We start from the raw sequence: 18,247 nt of genomic DNA on the forward strand, positions 1-18,247 counted from the left end.
ATGGCTATATATCGCTCCACTGTAAAACCCACTGCCAGCGCGAACTACAGCACTGTCAGCGAACAAAAATGGCCCAGTTTAGTGCCCACTACCACTCCAAACTGGTGTCCCAGTACCGTATTGCATACCGTACCTTGTGTGGTGGTCCCCAAAGTCAGAGTCACTACGTTCAGGTAGGGTCCCCCAGGTGGGACAGCCCCTAGTCGCCTCATCCTTTCCTAGTTTTATGATGTTTCTATGTATATATTTAATAATGAGTATATTTAATATAATGCATATTAGTATGCTTACCTTGTTAGCGTCGCAGGACCTTTGGTCATGTGACTATGTTAATTCCTCTATTGTATGTTGGAGGACCTTTGGAGGTCCCTGGGTCACATGTTACCCATCGCCCTTTGTAAAGATGATTGACAGAAATATTGGACTAATTAGCTCTAGTCCAGCCCCTGCCCATATAAAGGAGCTGTAGCCAACTATCGCTCTCTTGGGTTGCTGCTCTCGTGGATGCCGGACTGGCAGGACGGATTTGTGCAACTTTCAAAGACAAGTTAGGCCAGAAAACCTGCCGGCCTCAGCCAAACTAAACCATGAGTCCTAAACTAAATCCCAGCTAAAGCTAGCGTGACTACTGGACCGAAACTAAATCCCCTAAATCCAGTGGAACAGCGCATATCAGTCTATGGACTCTAAAACGCTTAAGGTCCCAACCCCTGTCAATCATTATGAGACTTTGCATGTATAGAGACTGTTCCGGTTATGAAGCTTGCATAAAATCTTCAGTAAAGTTACGACTGTTTTCAGCAAACTCTCCGGTTGTGGACATTCAATTATTCTATACCTCCCTATTGCTCATGGGAAGGGTGGCGGTAGGACAAGCATTACAGAAGAGCCCTCACTCTGGTGTCATGAATAGAAAGGGTTAACCAGACACCCTTTAGTCACTGCACAGCTACACCCCCATATACTCTACTCCCCCAGGCTATCACATAGCTTTTTGGCATCACGAACAGGATACAGGTGTGTGCCTCCAGCTGTTTCCACCAATTAAAGTGTACTCCCCCTATGTAAAGACTTTATTAATATGTTATGAAGCACCATTTAAGTGTACGGAATCGTGTGTGTGGTGCCGCGTGCAGAGAGCACACGTGAAAAGTAAGGGGGAGGCAAACATTTATTTGCTGCAGAAATGTGTAAAGTGAGAAGTGAATGTATGCTACGATCCTCTGGTACGGTCAGTAATGCAAGAGTTAACCTGCTGCCGGAAAAGCACGCGAAAAAAGCCCGCACTGCGCCACGCCCCGCCCCTGGGTGTGGCTATCAAATAAATGTATCGCAGCCAAAAGGGAACTTAAATTCACAGTTGTTGTTTCCGGGGGGATCGGAAGTCGGGGCTGCACCAATGATGTCCTTCTGGCCGGCAGCCATTTTGGAGAAGCCCATTATAAAAGGAGACCTGCACAGCGACCTCTGAGAGACGGAGAGTACAGACATGGCGGAGAGCAGCGTTTCAAGTGGCGTGCGCACCAAGATGGCACCGGAACAAAGGAAAGTTGCGGCGGTCGCAGCCCAATTGTTCCACGACCTAGCCGACTGTCTGCAGCAGTTATCGTTGGATGAAGAGGGGGCCTGCAATCTTCTGCCATTGCCTGACGATGACGACGACTGCCCGGATACCCCTCCAGGGGAAATCGCTGGGACACCTGGAGCATCTTCCCCGGTGAGACTGTCCCCTCACCACCGGACATGGGGTTTGTGGGCCGAGATCCCTACGGAGGAGTCTTCTGTAAGTACACCATCAGAAGCTGCAGTCTCTTCCTCCACCAGCCCTGAGCCAGAAATACCCCTGTCTGCGTTGCCGAGTGCACGACCGCGCTCGCAAAGATTGCCTAAATGGACCTTTGGGGATGAACCCGAAATGATCCAGTACATGCATGATGTTCTCCAACCCCTGCCTGGGAAGTCCCTTCCACCGGTCCCTAAGGCACAGAGGGAAAGGGCCCGTCAGGAAGCCGAGTTAGCTGAAGTGATGGCAAAGTTAAAGGCCCGACATCTAGAACTTTATGCCCCCAAGCATGTTAATCTGCCTCATGAGGAGAGGATCCGCTACCAAGAAAACACCAAAGAAATGGAGGCACTCTATATTCGCATGTGGGACTATCCTTGAGAAGGGGAGAAGCCCTTGGAACGTCGCAGAGCAACAGTGGTCAAGTTCGACAAGGTCAGAGGTTACAGTACCCTCATTGATTGCCACACCGGCTATACCATCCTCGTAAACCGTCGAGCTGTCCAGAGGCCATACATCAACAAGTTCCATTCCCTGGAGGTGGGTGAGATAGTGGAATACACACCCGTCCGGGGCCTGCGAGGAGAGTGTGCTGCCGCAGTCACCAGACCAGCAGCTCCAACCCAGCTTCCTTTCAAGTATTTTCCATCTACTGATTGGGAAGCGGACCCCTTCCAGCTGAGGCTGAAATGGCCTGCTCCTGATGCCTCCACCTGCCAGCCTGAGGAGGAATTTCGACAGCAGCAACCACTTCCTTCTGTATCCTGCAAAGTTCCCAGGACTACTCCTACCAAGTAGGTTTGGCCTAAACTGCGGGCACCAAGCACTGTACCTAGGCCTACTCCCAACAAGGAAGTTTGGCCTGCCCACCGGGTACCAATGAAAGTGCTGCGACCCACTACCGACGAGGAGGTGGGGCCGACTGAACCAGCACCAACTATAAATCTCAACCCTACAGTGTCACACTCTAACCTCACTAATGTGGTGTGGGAAAGCTACATCAATTCTTTGCCTGCTTCTGATGTTGAGAGGGGTAGAGGTTCCAGAAGAGGAGCGGGACGACACCGCAAGAGTTTCTTCTGAACTGTGACATTCATGTTTTTTTTTAAAGTTTTGTCTTCACAGACTTTTCTGCAACGTTCAAGAAGTGTGCTTAGCAGGACTATGCTAAGACTGTTCCAGTTAAAACTGTAACCGTTAAGCTTTTGTGCCTGGTCCTTAGACCAAGAGACTCCTTGCGGTAGGAGATTCGTAAGTGTGTGCCTGGCTAAACTGTGCTAGCCGTGATATTTGGACTCTTAGTGCAGTCTGTTTACGTGTAAATACCTCAATAGTAACGTAACATTCTTTGCTTAAATTGCACTTCTCAGGTGAATGCACCTGAACCCTGTTGAAGTGTTTAATAAATATTTGTGCTAGGGTAACTAAATGTAAATGGTTATTGTACACGGAAAAAATAGCCTTGTGCACGTGTACACAAAAAATGTAAATAATAGGTGTTGTAGTTGTTGCTAGTAGGTGGCTCCTCTGGGAGTAGCATTTCTGTCACCCATCACTAACACCATCTCAAAGGTCTACACAGGGAAAACTACCCCTAAGGTATCAAGACTGACCTTTCACGTATTACTATACAAATAGTACCTCAAAATAATCACTTAAGTGTACTTACCTCACTTAAACTTAGTACATTAAACAAAAAAAAGGAGAAAAAAAAGAAAAAAATATATCTCACACTCAAGTAAACGCTTTAGGAATCGTAGCCTATGTCATTTTCCAATTCCTGCCACTGTTATGTACGCCAACTGTTCTTTTCTTTCTCTTTCTCTTTCTTTCTCTTACGTGTGCGAGATGCCCTGCCTGGCCAGTAGGTGCTCTTGCGAGCTAAAAGTAATACATGTAATCAAAAGGTAACCTAGGTAAGGTTTAACTGTTGTGTTCTAGGGATAAGAGCGTGTAGCCAATGGACCCTAGTAGCCAGTTTATTGGTAGAAAGCCTCAGGCAAGCCAATAAAAACCTTCAGTGTACTAAACAGGTAACTAATATGGCAAAAATGTCTAGTAAGATTCAAGAATGTTAAGTAGGATGTATCTCATGTATAATAATGTCATCCTGTTACTAAATTTATGAACCAAGTAATCTTGTTCATGAGTTTACCCATGTATATGCTTGTAACTAAAAGGTTATTTAACTTCTTGTAGTGTTTATACAGCCTGACTATTGGAAATTTGAAAAGTCATGCCCAGGACTGTTATTAAGCAACCTTCACTTTGTCCCTCTATCATAGGGGACAGATGTCGAGGCCGACTTATTTTAAGTAAGGTGGTTTGTGGTGTCCCGGTACAGTATTCCATGCCGTACCTTGTGTGGTGGTCCCCATTATATATTCTTCATTCCAGTTACACTGTTCCAAATTCTCCCATTCCCATCATGCATAACCATCCCTTTTCTCCCCTTCCATACTCTTGTGACCTACCTTCTTTCCCCTACTATGTCCCATTCATTCAAATGTCATTATACTCCTCCACATCTAGTATACCAAGTCCCAGTATTGTCACTTACACCATTTAACAAGCATTACAGAGGAGCCCTCACCCTGGCATCACGAATAGAAAGGGTTAACCAGACACCCTTTAGTCACCGCACAACTACACCCCATATACCCTACTCCCCCTAGGCTATCACATATTCTCTTGCTACAACTAGCATTTTTTTCTTTTTTATAAATATTTTTCTCTCATACACTTACACCGGAAGCTGCTGTTTGTCTACGCAATTCCACTAAAAACATAAGGGGTACGTTATGTATATGTGTATATAATGTCAGTGTCTTACAACCTTTGTATTAGCACCTTGTCCTGATGAAGGGCCCATTCCAGGCCAGAAACGCGTTGATGTGCTTATAATAAACGCTACCCGATTATACCCTTTAAGAGCCTGGTCTCTTAAAATTCATTTGGTCCAACACTGCAGAGAAAATCCCTTTTTTTACTTATTTGCATTTACTTATTTGCATTCGATAACTCCAGGGAGTGTTCGGAGGGATTGTGAGCCGCAAGACCAAAAGACCCACTCTACATGCGAATAAAGGTGTTGTGCTCTTAGCGCAACACTACATGGTGAGTGAGATTCACACCTTTTTCTCCTACACTATTGTTTTACTGTACTTCATAAGGGACGCATTCCCTTTTTTTCTTCCTTTTTTGTCTTACAAAGAAACATGTGTGACTGTTACAGCTGTACAGTCCTCTCCTTCCCCTCACTGCATTTATCTCTATGAACAGGACACAGAGGACACAGGAAGCTGAATACAGCCAGGCCAATGCTGGAGCCTGAAAAGATGATTATTCCAGTGGACTCTAGTTTAGTAAAGATTATAGGGGATAACATGCTGATCAGTGAGATCTACACAGATCCATAGAATGGAGGTGAAATTGCCCACAACTTTGAGCCAAACTGTTGTGTATTTTGTGATTTATTCTGAATGTAGTTTTTCATTGTTTAATGCTCTTGTAGTTTATCTGTCATGTTGAGAGTTAACTGTATGTTTGAAGAAGGATTCATGGGAAATCACATGTGCACTTTGGACAATCAGTGCCTCCTGCCCTTCTCCACCCAAGTCTGTCTAGACAAGGAGCAGTCAGTGAGTCTAGAGAGTGAGATGAGAGTGAGTGGAGGTCTAGGCAAGTCCTCTGTTGTGTGACCTGTTCCTCCGGACAGGCCCAAAGACCCAGTTGAACAATTCCTAACAATTGAACAAATCACTGGGATCCCGCCGACCAGGCCATCAGTCCTGTCAAGGCTAAGCTTTTGGGAGAACAGAAGAGTCTCACAGGCCCCATAGCAAACCATGGATAAAGTGATTACAGATCCTCCAGCCACTCCTTTCACTAAGTACACCCTGGCAGAATTCCATACTGTGAAGTAGATAAGGCAGTGATAGTCTACTCCAAAGTCAAGTCTAAGTCAGTCAAGTCTAGTCACATCCAATCTAGCTAATTCAAGTCTGTCCAAGTCAAACTCAGTCAGACTAAGTCACGTCTCAGTTGATAAAAACTACAAGTCCCAGAGTGCCCATTAACGCAACTGTGGTTTCCTACTGCATCCTTCAGCAAAATTGCACTACTATTGAACTCTACTGTTTGTACCATCTATCTGCAATTGTTTCAGTAAAGTTTCAAGTGGTTTTCCTAACCTCTCATTGAAAGTATTCTTTACCCAGCACTTGGCACTGGCAACCGCTTTATCTTGGAGTGTGGTGGGTCAACACTCTTGGCATCAAGGACATTCACCTACCCTGCAGTTTACATCCATGCCACCCTAACCTTAACACAAAATGTCCCCTGGAATAAACAGAACGCACTGCACTGCACTTCAGACAGCACTCCTTTCTTCGTCTATGTAGCCTCTGAACTCAGCAATATTCACAGGATAGGGGATAACATGGAAATATCCTTTAACCCCTTCTCAACCCTAGGCCACCTGAGATTTTTAAATGTAACCCTTTCTCGGCTATAGGCTACAACCTAAACTGATCTGAAACGAGATATATCATGAGGAAAAATCTAGTGCTGTAAAGATTAATTCCATAGCTGCCCTAGACTACCAGGAATGCTGACTTAAACCCCTTGAGTGCCCCAGATCACCAAAGCAGGTGTACGTAATTCTCTGCCTTAGGGGTACTGACAGGCAGACTTGCATCCCATCTCTTCCTTAGACCCCAGGGATGTTACTATTAACTAATTAAAGGGGTACACCAGGGAACTGAAATTATCAGACACTTGTCCCCTATCCACAGGGTACAGGGATAAGTGTCTGAGTGCTGTAGGTCTGTCTCCTGTATGGGATCCATTCTACTTACAGTCAGTCACCGGCCATAGGAACACTGTACACTGACCCTTTTGTTTTTAGATCTGGACATTACCTATTGGAGTATTGGAGCAGCTGATACTAATACTGCTTGGTACTGGGCTCTTCTTCAGGTCCACGTACCATTGCAGATGATCCTGATGCTTCAAAGCAGTGATCTGACCCAATGTTGTAGTGTCTATACTTAGAGGGGTATTCCAGTGGAAAACAAATGTTTACAAATCAATCGGTGCCAGAAAGTTACAGATTTGTAAATGACTTATATTAAAAAATCTTAGTTCCTCCAGTACTTATCAGCTGCTGTATACTACAGAGGAAGTTGTGTTGTTCTATCCAGACTGATCACAGTGATTTGTGCTGACACCTCTGTCCAGAGCAGGAGAGGTTTGCTATAGGGATTTGCTCCTATTCTGGACAGTTCCTGACATGGACAAAGGTGTCAGCAGAGAGCACTGTGGTCAGACTAGAAAGAACTGCACAACTTTTTCTCTAGCTGATAAGCACTGGAAGGCTTAAAGGGGTACTCCGCCCCTAGACATCTTATCCCCTATCCAAAGGATAGGGGATAAGATGTCAGTACGCCGCGGTCCCGCTGCTGGGGACCCCTGGGATCCCCGCTGCGGCACCCCGCCATCATTACAGCACAGAGCGAGTTCGCTCTGTGCGTAATGACGGGCGATAAGGGGGACGGAGCAGCGTGACGTCATGGCGCCGCCCCTCGTGACATCACGGCCCGTCCCCTTAATGCAAGTCTATGGGAGGGGGCGTGACGACCGCCACGCCCCCTTCCATAGACTTGTATTGAAAGGGGCGGGCCGTGACATCACGAGGGGCGGAGCCGTGACGTCACGATGCTCCGGCCCCTGTTCTGCCCATCATTACGTGCAGGGCGAACTCCCAGGGGTCCCCAGCAGCGGCACCGCGGCGATCTGACATCTTATCCCCTATCCTTTGGATAGGGGATAAGATGTCTAGGGGCGGAATACCCCTTTAAACGGATACTCTGCCAACATTTGCCACACTATGCCCCCTTCCATAGACTTCCATTGAGAGGCCGTGGTGTGACGTCACGACCCTGCTGCCCGCACCCATCATTCTAAACAAACGCCGGGTGCTGCACAGAGATTGCGGTGGTCCCAGCGGCAGGACCCCCAGTGATCAGACATCTTAAAATTTTATTTCTCCTATATGCCAGGGCTGCCAGAATAAAAATAATAAACTTTGACTCACCTTCCACAGCTTTCCTGGTGCCACTGGAATCAGTCTCTTGTCCTCCGGCTCTGGTCTTCTTCTGGTTTTTGTTGCTGGAGATGTCACACTGCGTTAACCTAATCTCTGGCTGTAGCAATGTCCCGCCTTGGCCAGTGATTGCCTGAGGGGCAGTGTGATGTAATAAGCCCAGGCACCAGTTAGAAGGCCGGGCCTGGGACCATTACATCCCGGAGGACGGGAGACTGATTCCAGCTGCACTAGGGGAGTAAGAGGTAAGTCAAGGTTTATTATTTTTACTCTGGCATTCCAAGCTTATTGGAAAAAAATGTAAATATACACAGGGTTCCTCTTTAAAGACTTGTTGTGAGGATTCTTTCTTTTTTATTTTGGCAGTAACAAGTGGCATTCTGTAAGTATTTTTATACGGGACAACCTCTTTAATTCTTTGCTGATTTTATGCTTAGAAGTCAAGAGTGTGATCTAGCTTAGTGATTGACAGCCTTTCCTACATACAGTGATTGACAGCCTTCCCCACATATAGGTCAAGCACTACCGAGTCCTTCTTAGATAAAACCATATATATATGTATAACTTTATTTAAAAAAAAAAAACTTTAAAGAGTACCTGCCACCAAGTAAAATGGGATAATTATCTTATCTGTGTGTTTCCCTCTTCACCCTGAGTCCACAACACTTTTTCTTTTTTCATTTTTCACATTATTTCTCTAGTTATGCCTTTCTGCTCACTATCTCTCAGCTTTTGCTGTTGCGGAGGGCGTTATCCAGCAGGCGTGACGTCACCTGAAGCCTGCAGAGTAACGCTTCCGCCCTTACCTGTTCTATGCTGTGCTCAGGAGCGTGCATAGAACAGGGAGCCAATCATGGCAGGCTGTGAGTCCCCTCCTCGCTGCTATGCACAGCGTGAGGCATACAGAGAGAAGGGACAAGAAGCAGGGGGCTGTTCACTATGTTTGTGTCCTGAGACCTCTGTGCGTGCCGCGCACAGCGCTCGCTCCGGCCTGCTTGATTGCCAGGCAGGGAGCAAGAGATGAGCAGAGCTGCGCTCATGTCCCACCCCACCCGCACTTCTGGAAATTAGACCAGTGCCAGTCCGGCACTAGTCCGCAGGCTATGAGGGGCCTTAGACCCCTTGTGGCCACTTTTTAAACAGGTAAAAAGTGCTTGAAATATTTTATTTATTTCTTTTTTTATGAAGATATATGGGAAATAGGCTTTAATTTTCATAAGGAATACAATATAAAAAGTTTTACTTGATGACAGGTACTCTGTAAAAACGAACATCTTCTGTGTGCAATACAAAAGTTATAAATCCAACGCATTTCCAGCCCTTAAAGGGGTACTCCCATGGAAAACTTTTTTTTTTAATCAGCTGGTGCCAGAACGTTAAACAGATTTGTAAATTACTTCTATAAAAAAAAAATCTTAATCCTTCCAGTACTTTTTAGGGGCTGTATACTACAAAGAAAATGTTTTTCTTTTTGGATTTCTCTTATGTCACGATCACAGTGCTCTCTGCTGACCTCTGCTGTCCATTTTAGGAACTGTCCAGAGCAGCGTATGTTTGCTATGGGGATTTTCTCTTGCTCTGGACAGTTCCTAAAATGGACAGCAGAGGTCAGCAGAGAGCACTGTGGTCGTGACATAAGAGAAATCCAAAAAGAAAAACATTTCCTCTGTAGTATATAGCCCCTAAAAAGTACTGGAATGATTAAGATTTTTTAATAGAAGTAATTTACAAATCTGTTTAACTTTCTGGCACCAGTTGATCTAAACAAAAAACGTTTTCCAAGGGAGTACCCCTTTAAATTGGCTTTCGATAATGGTAAGAGCCATGTTGCCTACAAATACAGAAATGTTCCAATGTGGGGGGGGGGGCAATCATATTTATTATCATCATTAAAGGGGTACTCCGGTGAAAAAAAAAGGTTTTAAATCATCTGGTGACACAAAGTTCAAAAGATTTGTAAATGACTTATATTAAAAAATCTTAATCCTTCCATCACTTATCAGCTGTTATATGCTCCAGAGGAAGTTGTATTTCTTTCTGGAGTTCTTATCAGTCTGACCACAGTGCTCTGTGCTGACACCTCTGTCCATATTAGGAACTGTCCAGAGCAGGATAGGTGTGCTATAGGGATTTGCTTCTACTCTGGACATTTCCTGACATGGACAGAGGTGTCAGCAGAGAGCACTGTGGTCAGACAGAAAATAATTCCAGAAAAAAATACAACTTCCTGTGGAGCACACAGCAGCTGATAAGTACTGGAAGGATTAAGATTTTTTAATAGAAGTAATATACAAATCTGTTTAACTTTCTGGCACCAGTTGATTTAAAAAAAAAAAAACATTTTCCACTGGAGTACCCCTTTAATTGTAGACGTCTTCTTCAGTTTGACACTGGCCTCCACCTCTAGTTTTCCTGCACACTGCAACAAACATGCTACGGCTCATTGTAGGGAAAGAGAACATGTGTGGGAACCCGGGCTATATTTACAGCTCATGCTATCCTAGGTACTCGGACTGAATACACCACTTTAGGTCTCCCCAAATAAGCAGCAGAAACCTAATGAGTTACATCTGAATTATTGTAGATGCACTGTCGATCTCACCCCTGTACACAGAGCGTAAATCAGTCACAAATCCCCATCAATATTTCATGTAATGGCAATCACAGCATTGGAGAGGATCCCTTAGGCCTGTGTAATGTTGAAAAAACTGTGAAAAGGCTGTGGAAAATAAAAGCCTGATATGCCCACATTTCCACAGTATCTACCAGCATTGGCATCCCACTCGGCTGTGTTGAACTCGAGTGTTGCATTTTCAGCCTTCCCCATATGTGTGTAGAGATAATTATCAATAAGTAGAGCTACAGTGCACATTGTGGAATTTCCGCAACGGAGCTTCCGTCACAGAAATTCCGCTGCCCAAAGCATGATCTCAATCATTCTTTTGGCAGAATCTGCCTGGAATATATTGCCTTCCATAGGGGATTCATTCGGCTCCGGTCACATTCAGAATCTCAGGCCTGAATTTTCATGGCTGGAGATTCTGCAGTGTAAACCTGTATAATGTATAAGGAATAAGGTGTTGGTAGCCTCCTCTGGCAGAACGAAGGAATGTTCATCTGATTGTTATTAATTACATTGGCTTATTGAGCTGGTAAAGGTGCCATTTCTTTTTAACATTTGGTATTGTCTTTAAAATGACATCTGCATTACGTATTATCTCTTGTTCCTTGTTTTATTATATTTTATAATATTAGAAACTATTTGGTATGACAATGTGAAAGGTGGCGGATCTGAGAAAATTCCATACATAGTGGCAAAGTGAAGGTATCCTCATAAGGTCCTTCTTTTTAAATATAAAAGAAATAAGTATCATTGTGTAATGCCGCTATTTAATCATACATGTAGGGGAAACAAATGTAGATAACTGGACATGACTTACAATAAAGTATGGTCCTATAGAAATCCTCTGACAGGCTTCTATCTCCTTCAGACAAAGATCTGTGGTCATGTGATCCACTGAGGCATAATCTCGGATTCCCCACCGCATGTCGACCACCTGTAGGTAGAAATATTGTAGCATAGATCCAGTATGCACATAACCACAAGTGTATTTCTACAATTGTTTTCGAATGCACACAAATGTAAGGCTAGACTTGTGTGAACAGCATGGAATTGCATAGCGAGCAACAACTGGAAGAATTGTGTATATCACAGTTATGTAATCATCACCATATTTTGGGGGTATTTTTGGCAATTTTGTGCACAACACATGACACTACAGTGGTCCCTCAACATACAATGGTAATTCGTTCCAAACGACCCATCGTTTGTCGAATCCATCGTATGTTGAGGGATCCGTGCAATATAAAGTATAGGAAGCTGTACTTACCTGTCCCCGCCGCTCCGGACCAGGTCCTCACCGCTCCCGATGCTGTCCCAGGGTCTCCCGATGCTGTCCCGCTGCTCCGGTGTCTTCTTCGCGATCCTCCGGTGTCTTCCGCATCTTCTGCAAGGTCCAGGCCTCGCTTTCTGGTGACGTTATTACGCTGCTGCGGCGGCGCGGCGTGCGTAGTGACGTAATAACGACGCCGGAAAGCGAGGCCCAGACCCTGGAGAAGTTGCAGAAGACACCGGAGGATCGCGAAGTGGACCCGGAGCAGCGGGAATAGGTAAGCGAACCTGCCAGGGATGCTTAAACTGCTATCCGACAGCAGCTTAAGCATTTTGCGCTGTCGGATAGCAGTTAATGCGATGGCCCCGACATATAAAAGCATCGTATGTCGATGCTGACATCGACATGTGATGGCCTCTGAGAGGCCATCGTATGTCGATTTTATCATATGTCGGGGCCATCGTAGGTCGGGGGGTTACTGTACTAATTTGTTGCTTATACAGCATGAGTATTTGGACACTGGAAGACTAATATTTAAAAGCTTTCTGATACTTTTTTTTACACAATTGTTTAGATTGGAAACTGTTAACCCCTTAAGGACCAAGCACGTTATGACCTTAAATGGGCACTGTCAGATGCAAAAACTTTTGACATGTTGTAAAGCATGCAAAACCAATATGTTTTGCAATTGCTTTACAAAATGTTCTGTATTTCATACTGAAAAAGCCAGTCAAACAACTGCCCCCCCTCCCCACCCCCCCCCCCCCCCCGGCCAGCTTGGACACATACCGTACTAGTCCTGCTGTGTCCATGCGTCATGGACACACCTCCTTGATTGACAGCTGTGAGTGCAGGGCTCACAGCTGAAGGGAAAATCCTCCCACTATGGCTTGTGTCCCACTACTGTCAGTGAGGACAAGCTGGGAGTTGTAGTTTTGCTAATGCTAGGGGAGATGTGAGCAGACAGAATACTGAGGGAGGGGGGCGGAGACCTGCACAGTGAGGCCACGCCCCCTCCATTTGAGAGGAATTCAGACTAGTGAGCTAAACTAAAAGTGTAAGAAAAAAATAAAGGTGCTAGACACACGTGCTAGACACAGGCGTAATTGGTCAGGATTAGGTACTGAGTGATATATAAAAAATGTTTTTTTGTTGTATCTGACAGGTACGCTTTAAGGACCAGAACATATTTTGCAATTCTGACCACTGTCAATTTAAACATTAATAACTCTGGGACGCTTTTACTTATGAATTTGATTCCGAAATAGTTTTTTTGTGACATATTCTACTTTATGTTAGTGGTAAATTTTCGATGATACCTGCATCATTTCTTGGTGCAAAATTCCAAAATTTCATAAAAAATTAGTAAATATGGCATTTTTCTAACTTTGAAACTCTCTGCTTGTAAGGAAAATAGACATTCCAGATAAATTATATATTGATTCACATATACAATATGTCTACTTTATGTTTGCATTATAAAGTTGACATGTTTTTACTTGTTGAAGACATTAGAGGGCCTCAAAGTTTAGCAGCAAGTTAGAAATTTTTTCCTGTAAATTTCAAAATCAGAGTTTTTCAGGGACCAGTTTTGAAGTGAATTTGAGGGGTTTTATGTCAAAAATCCCCCATGAATGACCCCACTATGAAAACTGCACCCCTCAAAGTATTCAAAATGACATTCAGAAAGTTTGTTAACCCTTTAGAAGTTTCAAATGAATAGCAGCAATGTGGAGGAGAAAATTCAAAATCTTCATTTTACACTAACATGTTCTTGTAGACCCAAATTTTTTTTTTCATTTTTACAAGGGATAAAAGGAGAAAAAGCCACCCAAAGATATACTTCGTATGTGGATGTAAAGTGCTCTGTGGGTGCACTAGAGGGCTCAGAAGGGAAGGAGCGACAATGGGATTTTGGAGAGTGAATTTTGCTGAAATGGTTTTTGGGGGCATATCGCATTTAAGAAGCCCCATGGTGCCAGAACAGCAAAAAAAAACAACACACATGGCACAGTATTTGTGAAACTACACTCCTCAAGAAACGTAACAAGGGGTACAGTGAGCCTTAACACCTCACAGGTGTTTGACGAATATGTGAATATGAAAAATTTGATTCTTTATCATTTTCCCAATTGGTAGTAGGAGAAAAAGCCCCCCAAAATTTGTAACACCATATATGGGGATGTAAAGTGCTCTGCGGGTGCACTACAGGGCTCAGAAGAGAAGGAGCGCAATTGGGCTTTTGGAGAGAGAATTTGTTTGGAATGGAAGTCAAGGGCCATGTGCATTTACAAAGCCCCCATGGTACCAGGACAGTGCCCCCCCCCCCACACGTGACCCCATTTTGGAAACTACACCTCTCATAAGGGGTGCAGTGAGCATTTACATCCCATTGGCATTTGACAGATCTTTCGAACAGTGGGCTTTTCAAATGAAAAATACAATTGTCCACTGTTCAAAAAATCTGTCAAACACCTGTGGGGTGGAAATGCTCACTGCACCCCTTATTACATTCTGTAAGGGGTGTAGTTTCCATAATGGGGTCACATGTGGGGGGTCCACTGTTCTGGCACCAAGGGGCTTTGTAAACCCCCATGTCCTTCAATTCTCTCTCCAAAAGCCCAATGGTGCTCCTTCTCTTCTGAGCATTGTAGTGTGCCTGCTGAGCACTTTATATCCACATATGGGGTATTGCCTTACTCAGAAGAAATGTGCTTACAAATTTTGGGGGGATTTTTCTCCTATTACCCCTTGTGAAAATGAAAAATTTGGGGTAACACCAGAATTTTAGTTAAAAAAAAATATAATAATTTTCATGTCCAACTTTAACGAAAATTGGTCAAACACCTGTGAGATGTTAAGGCTCACTATACCTGTAGGTACGTTCAATGAGGGGTGTCATCTCCATAATGGGGTACATGTGGATGTTTTTTTTAGCGTTTGTCAGAACTGCTGTAACCCCTACGCAAATCACCAATTTAGGTCTCAAATGTACATGGTGCACTCTCATTCCTGAGCCCTGTTGTGCGCCCACATACGTTCCACATATGGGGTATTTCTGTACTCAGGAGAAATTGTGTTACATTTTGGGGGTCTTTTGTTTTTTTACCTCTTGTGAAAATGAAAAGTATGGGGCAACACCAGCATGTTAGTTTAAAAAATGTATTTTTTTACACTAACATGCTGATGTAGACCCCAACTTTACCTTTTCACAAGGGGTAAAAGGAGAAAAAGCCCCACAAAATTTGTAACACAATTTCTCCCGAATACAGAAATGCCCCACATGTGGCCCAAAACTGTTGCCTTGAAATACCCCAGGGCTCCCAAGTGAGAGAGCGCCATGAGCATTTGAGGCCTAGATTAGGGATTTTCATAGGGGTGGACCCAGATGCAAGTTTGGCGCTTGCCTCCTCCAACACAAATAGCCTACGACAGTGTTTCCCAGTCAGGGTGCCTCCAGCTGTTGCAAAACTCCCAACATGCCTGGACAGTCAATGGCTGTCCGGCAATACTGGGAGTTGTTGTTTTACAACAGCTGGAGGCTCCGTTTTGGAAACAGTACCAACACATTTTAAATTTCTATGGGGGGGGGGGGAGGTTATTATGTAAGGGTGTGTATATGTAGTGTTTTACTGTTTGTTTTGTGTAGTGTACTATAGTGTAGTGTAGCGTTTTTAGGGTACATTCACACGGGCGGGGGTTCACAGCTGGGAGTTTGAGCTGCAGCAGAAAATTTGCCTCACAGCTCAAACTTGAAGCGGGAGACTCGATGTAAACCCCTGCCCATGTGAATGTACCCTAAAAACACTACCCTATACATTCACATGGAGGGGGAAAACCTCCAGCTGTTGAAGAACTACAACTCCCAGCATGCACTGACAGACCGTGAATGCTGGGAGTTGTAGTCATGCAACAGCTGGGGGCACACTTGTTGGGAAACACGTTACGTAACAGGCTACCGCAGTGTTTCCGCACCAGTGTACCTCCAACTGTTGCAAAACTACAACTTCAAGCATCCACGATCTGTCAGTGCATGCTGGGAGTTGTAGTTTTGCAACAGTTGGAGGCACACTGGTTGAGAAACACTAAGTTAGGTAACAAACCCTAACCCAGTGTTTCGCAACCAGTGTAACCATGTACTGACAGCTGAAGGGCACACTGGGAGTTGTAGTTATGCAACAACTGGAGGCACAACTACAACTCCCAGCATGACCTTTGTCTGTCTGTGTGTGCTGCAAGTTGTAGTTATGCAACAGCTGTAGGCACACTTCTTCCAGCATGCACAGACTGCCAAAGGGCAGGCTGGGAGTTGTAATTGTGCCTCCAGCTGTTGCATAACTATAACTCCCAGCATGCCTTTTGACTATGCATGCTGAGAGTAGTATTATACAACAGCTGGAGGTTCACAGCACTCACCTCCAGCTGTTGTATAATACAACTTCCAGCATACACATTCAAAGGGCATGCTGGGAGTTGTAGTTATGCAGCAGCTGGAGGCACAACTAAAACTCCTAGCATGCCTTTTGGCTGTCTGTGGATGCTGGGAGTTGTAGTTATGCAACAGCTGGAGGCATATTTTTTCTATGAAAAAGTGAGCCTCCAGATTTTGCATAACTACAAGTCCCAGCATGCACAGACAGCCAAAGGTCATGCTGGGATTTGTAGCTGTGCCTTCTGCTGTTGCAGAACAACTCCCGGTATTCCCCTTTCTGCATGCTGTGCACAGCCTTACCGCATGCTGTTGCCTGCTCTCTCCTCATTGCCGTCGCTTGTCCTGGGCCCAGATGCCAGTGTCCACTCTTGGCACCCTCTCTCGCCCTCCAGAATAGGGGGTGGAGCGGGTACATTTATTGACACCCCCAGCAGGAGTCCTAATTCAGTGCCACCTCAGTCCTGCTGGTAAAGGGTGTTTCGGACAGCACCTATCACCCTTTTTCTGTGTTACCGGGGAACCGATTGACCGGCAATTTGCGGTGATCTCCGACATGGGGGAGTCGATATTAAAAGTATATTCTAGGTAATAAAATGTGTTATGGTTTGTTGTGCATTAACTTTTAAATAAAAGTTCTATACAAAAATTGGTTTGACGGAAGGAGAAAATAAACAGCATGAGATATGTGTGTGATAAACCCACATATATGTCCAAAATAATGGGAACACTTCAGATTACACCTATTTATCTCAATAGAAAAAACATCCTACCAGGCCAAAATTGGCTTGCTCTTTAAAGGAAAACTGACAAATGGAGCAACCCCAATAACCTGAATATACAGATGATTAGTCTTGGTGATCCTGAGTAAACCAATGTAGCTTTTTCCCCAATACATTTTGCCATTTCCATAATATAGCACAATCTTGTAATATGGAAAAGAACTCCTAAATGCACTGAAGGTTTAAAGGGGTTATCCAGGAAAAACCTTTTTTTTATATAACAACTGGCTCCAGAAAGTTAAACAGATTTGTAAATTACTTCTATTAAAAAATCTTAATCCTTTCAGTACTTATGAGCTTCTGAAGTTAAGGTTGTTCTTTTCTGTCTAAGTCCTCTCTGATGATACCTGTCTCCGGAAACGCCCAGTTTAGAAGCAAATCCCCATAGCAAACCTCTTCTAAACTGGGTGTTTACCGAGACACGTGTCATCAGAGAGCACTTAGACAGAAAAGAACAACCTTAACTTCAGAAGCTCATAAGTACTGAAAGGATTAAGATTTTTTAATAGACGTAATTTACAAATCTGTTTAACTTGCTGGAGCTAGTTGATATATGTAAAAAAGTTTTTTCCTGGAATACCCCTTTAAGGACTATCTGCAGCTGTCATCTGGGTCCCATTTGCACCACCTTGCTTATCAAGTAGAAGGATATAAATATTGATGAGCGGGAAGCGCAAATCAGATCCAGGGGAAGGTGTCAGAGGTGCATATAGTCTTCAACTTCAGTGCAGTTAAGAGTTAATTTGCATATCTCAGGAATGGCTGAACAAATTGGGGTAAGACATACATTATTTTACTCACACAAACCACCATTATATTCAAGTTAGTGGGGTTGATCCATATGACAGTTATCCCTTAAGGGGGTAATGTAGTGTCCCATGCTACTGTATACAGGTCTCATGTCAATAAAAGTCTATAATATACTAGCTCATATATATTTTTGAATATGTTACCTCAAATGTTAATCCATGATTCTGACAAAAAGCTTGTATCTCAGGATAGGCCATCTCCAATAGTGCATTACGTTCTTCTGCCATATCTAAAAGGGGTATATGACAATGAGAGATATCAATACATAGCCGGAATCGTTTATAAAAAATTTTATTTTAAAATGTATGTGCTCTATGTATGGGAAAGTGGTTGCCTGTGCACATAATAGTGTATAAAAAAAAATAGTCAAATAAATATATATATATATATATATATATACGCAGATGCATTATTTTTTTAAATACCTTTACTATTTTTGATTGT

At 43.9% G+C, this 18,247-nt stretch overlaps 1 protein-coding gene across 1 annotated transcript in view; it reads right to left on the reverse strand.

Annotated features, from left to right (window-relative positions):
• Nucleotides 1–18,247, reverse strand: part of NWD1 (NACHT and WD repeat domain containing 1) — a 98,275-nt gene that overhangs the window by 70,524 nt on the left and 9,504 nt on the right. Inside the window, exons 4-5 of the mRNA XM_056518149.1 lie at nt 17,947–18,032; nt 11,330–11,446 (exon numbers count right to left, since the gene is read on the reverse strand). Of these exons, the coding sequence (XP_056374124.1) occupies nt 11,330–11,446; nt 17,947–18,032 (203 nt within the window). The remainder of the gene's footprint in view (nt 1–11,329; nt 11,447–17,946; nt 18,033–18,247) is intronic.

The sequence above is a fragment of the Hyla sarda genome, chromosome 1, assembly GCF_029499605.1.
Source record: "Hyla sarda isolate aHylSar1 chromosome 1, aHylSar1.hap1, whole genome shotgun sequence".
Classification (NCBI taxonomy): Eukaryota; Metazoa; Chordata; class Amphibia; order Anura; family Hylidae; genus Hyla; species Hyla sarda.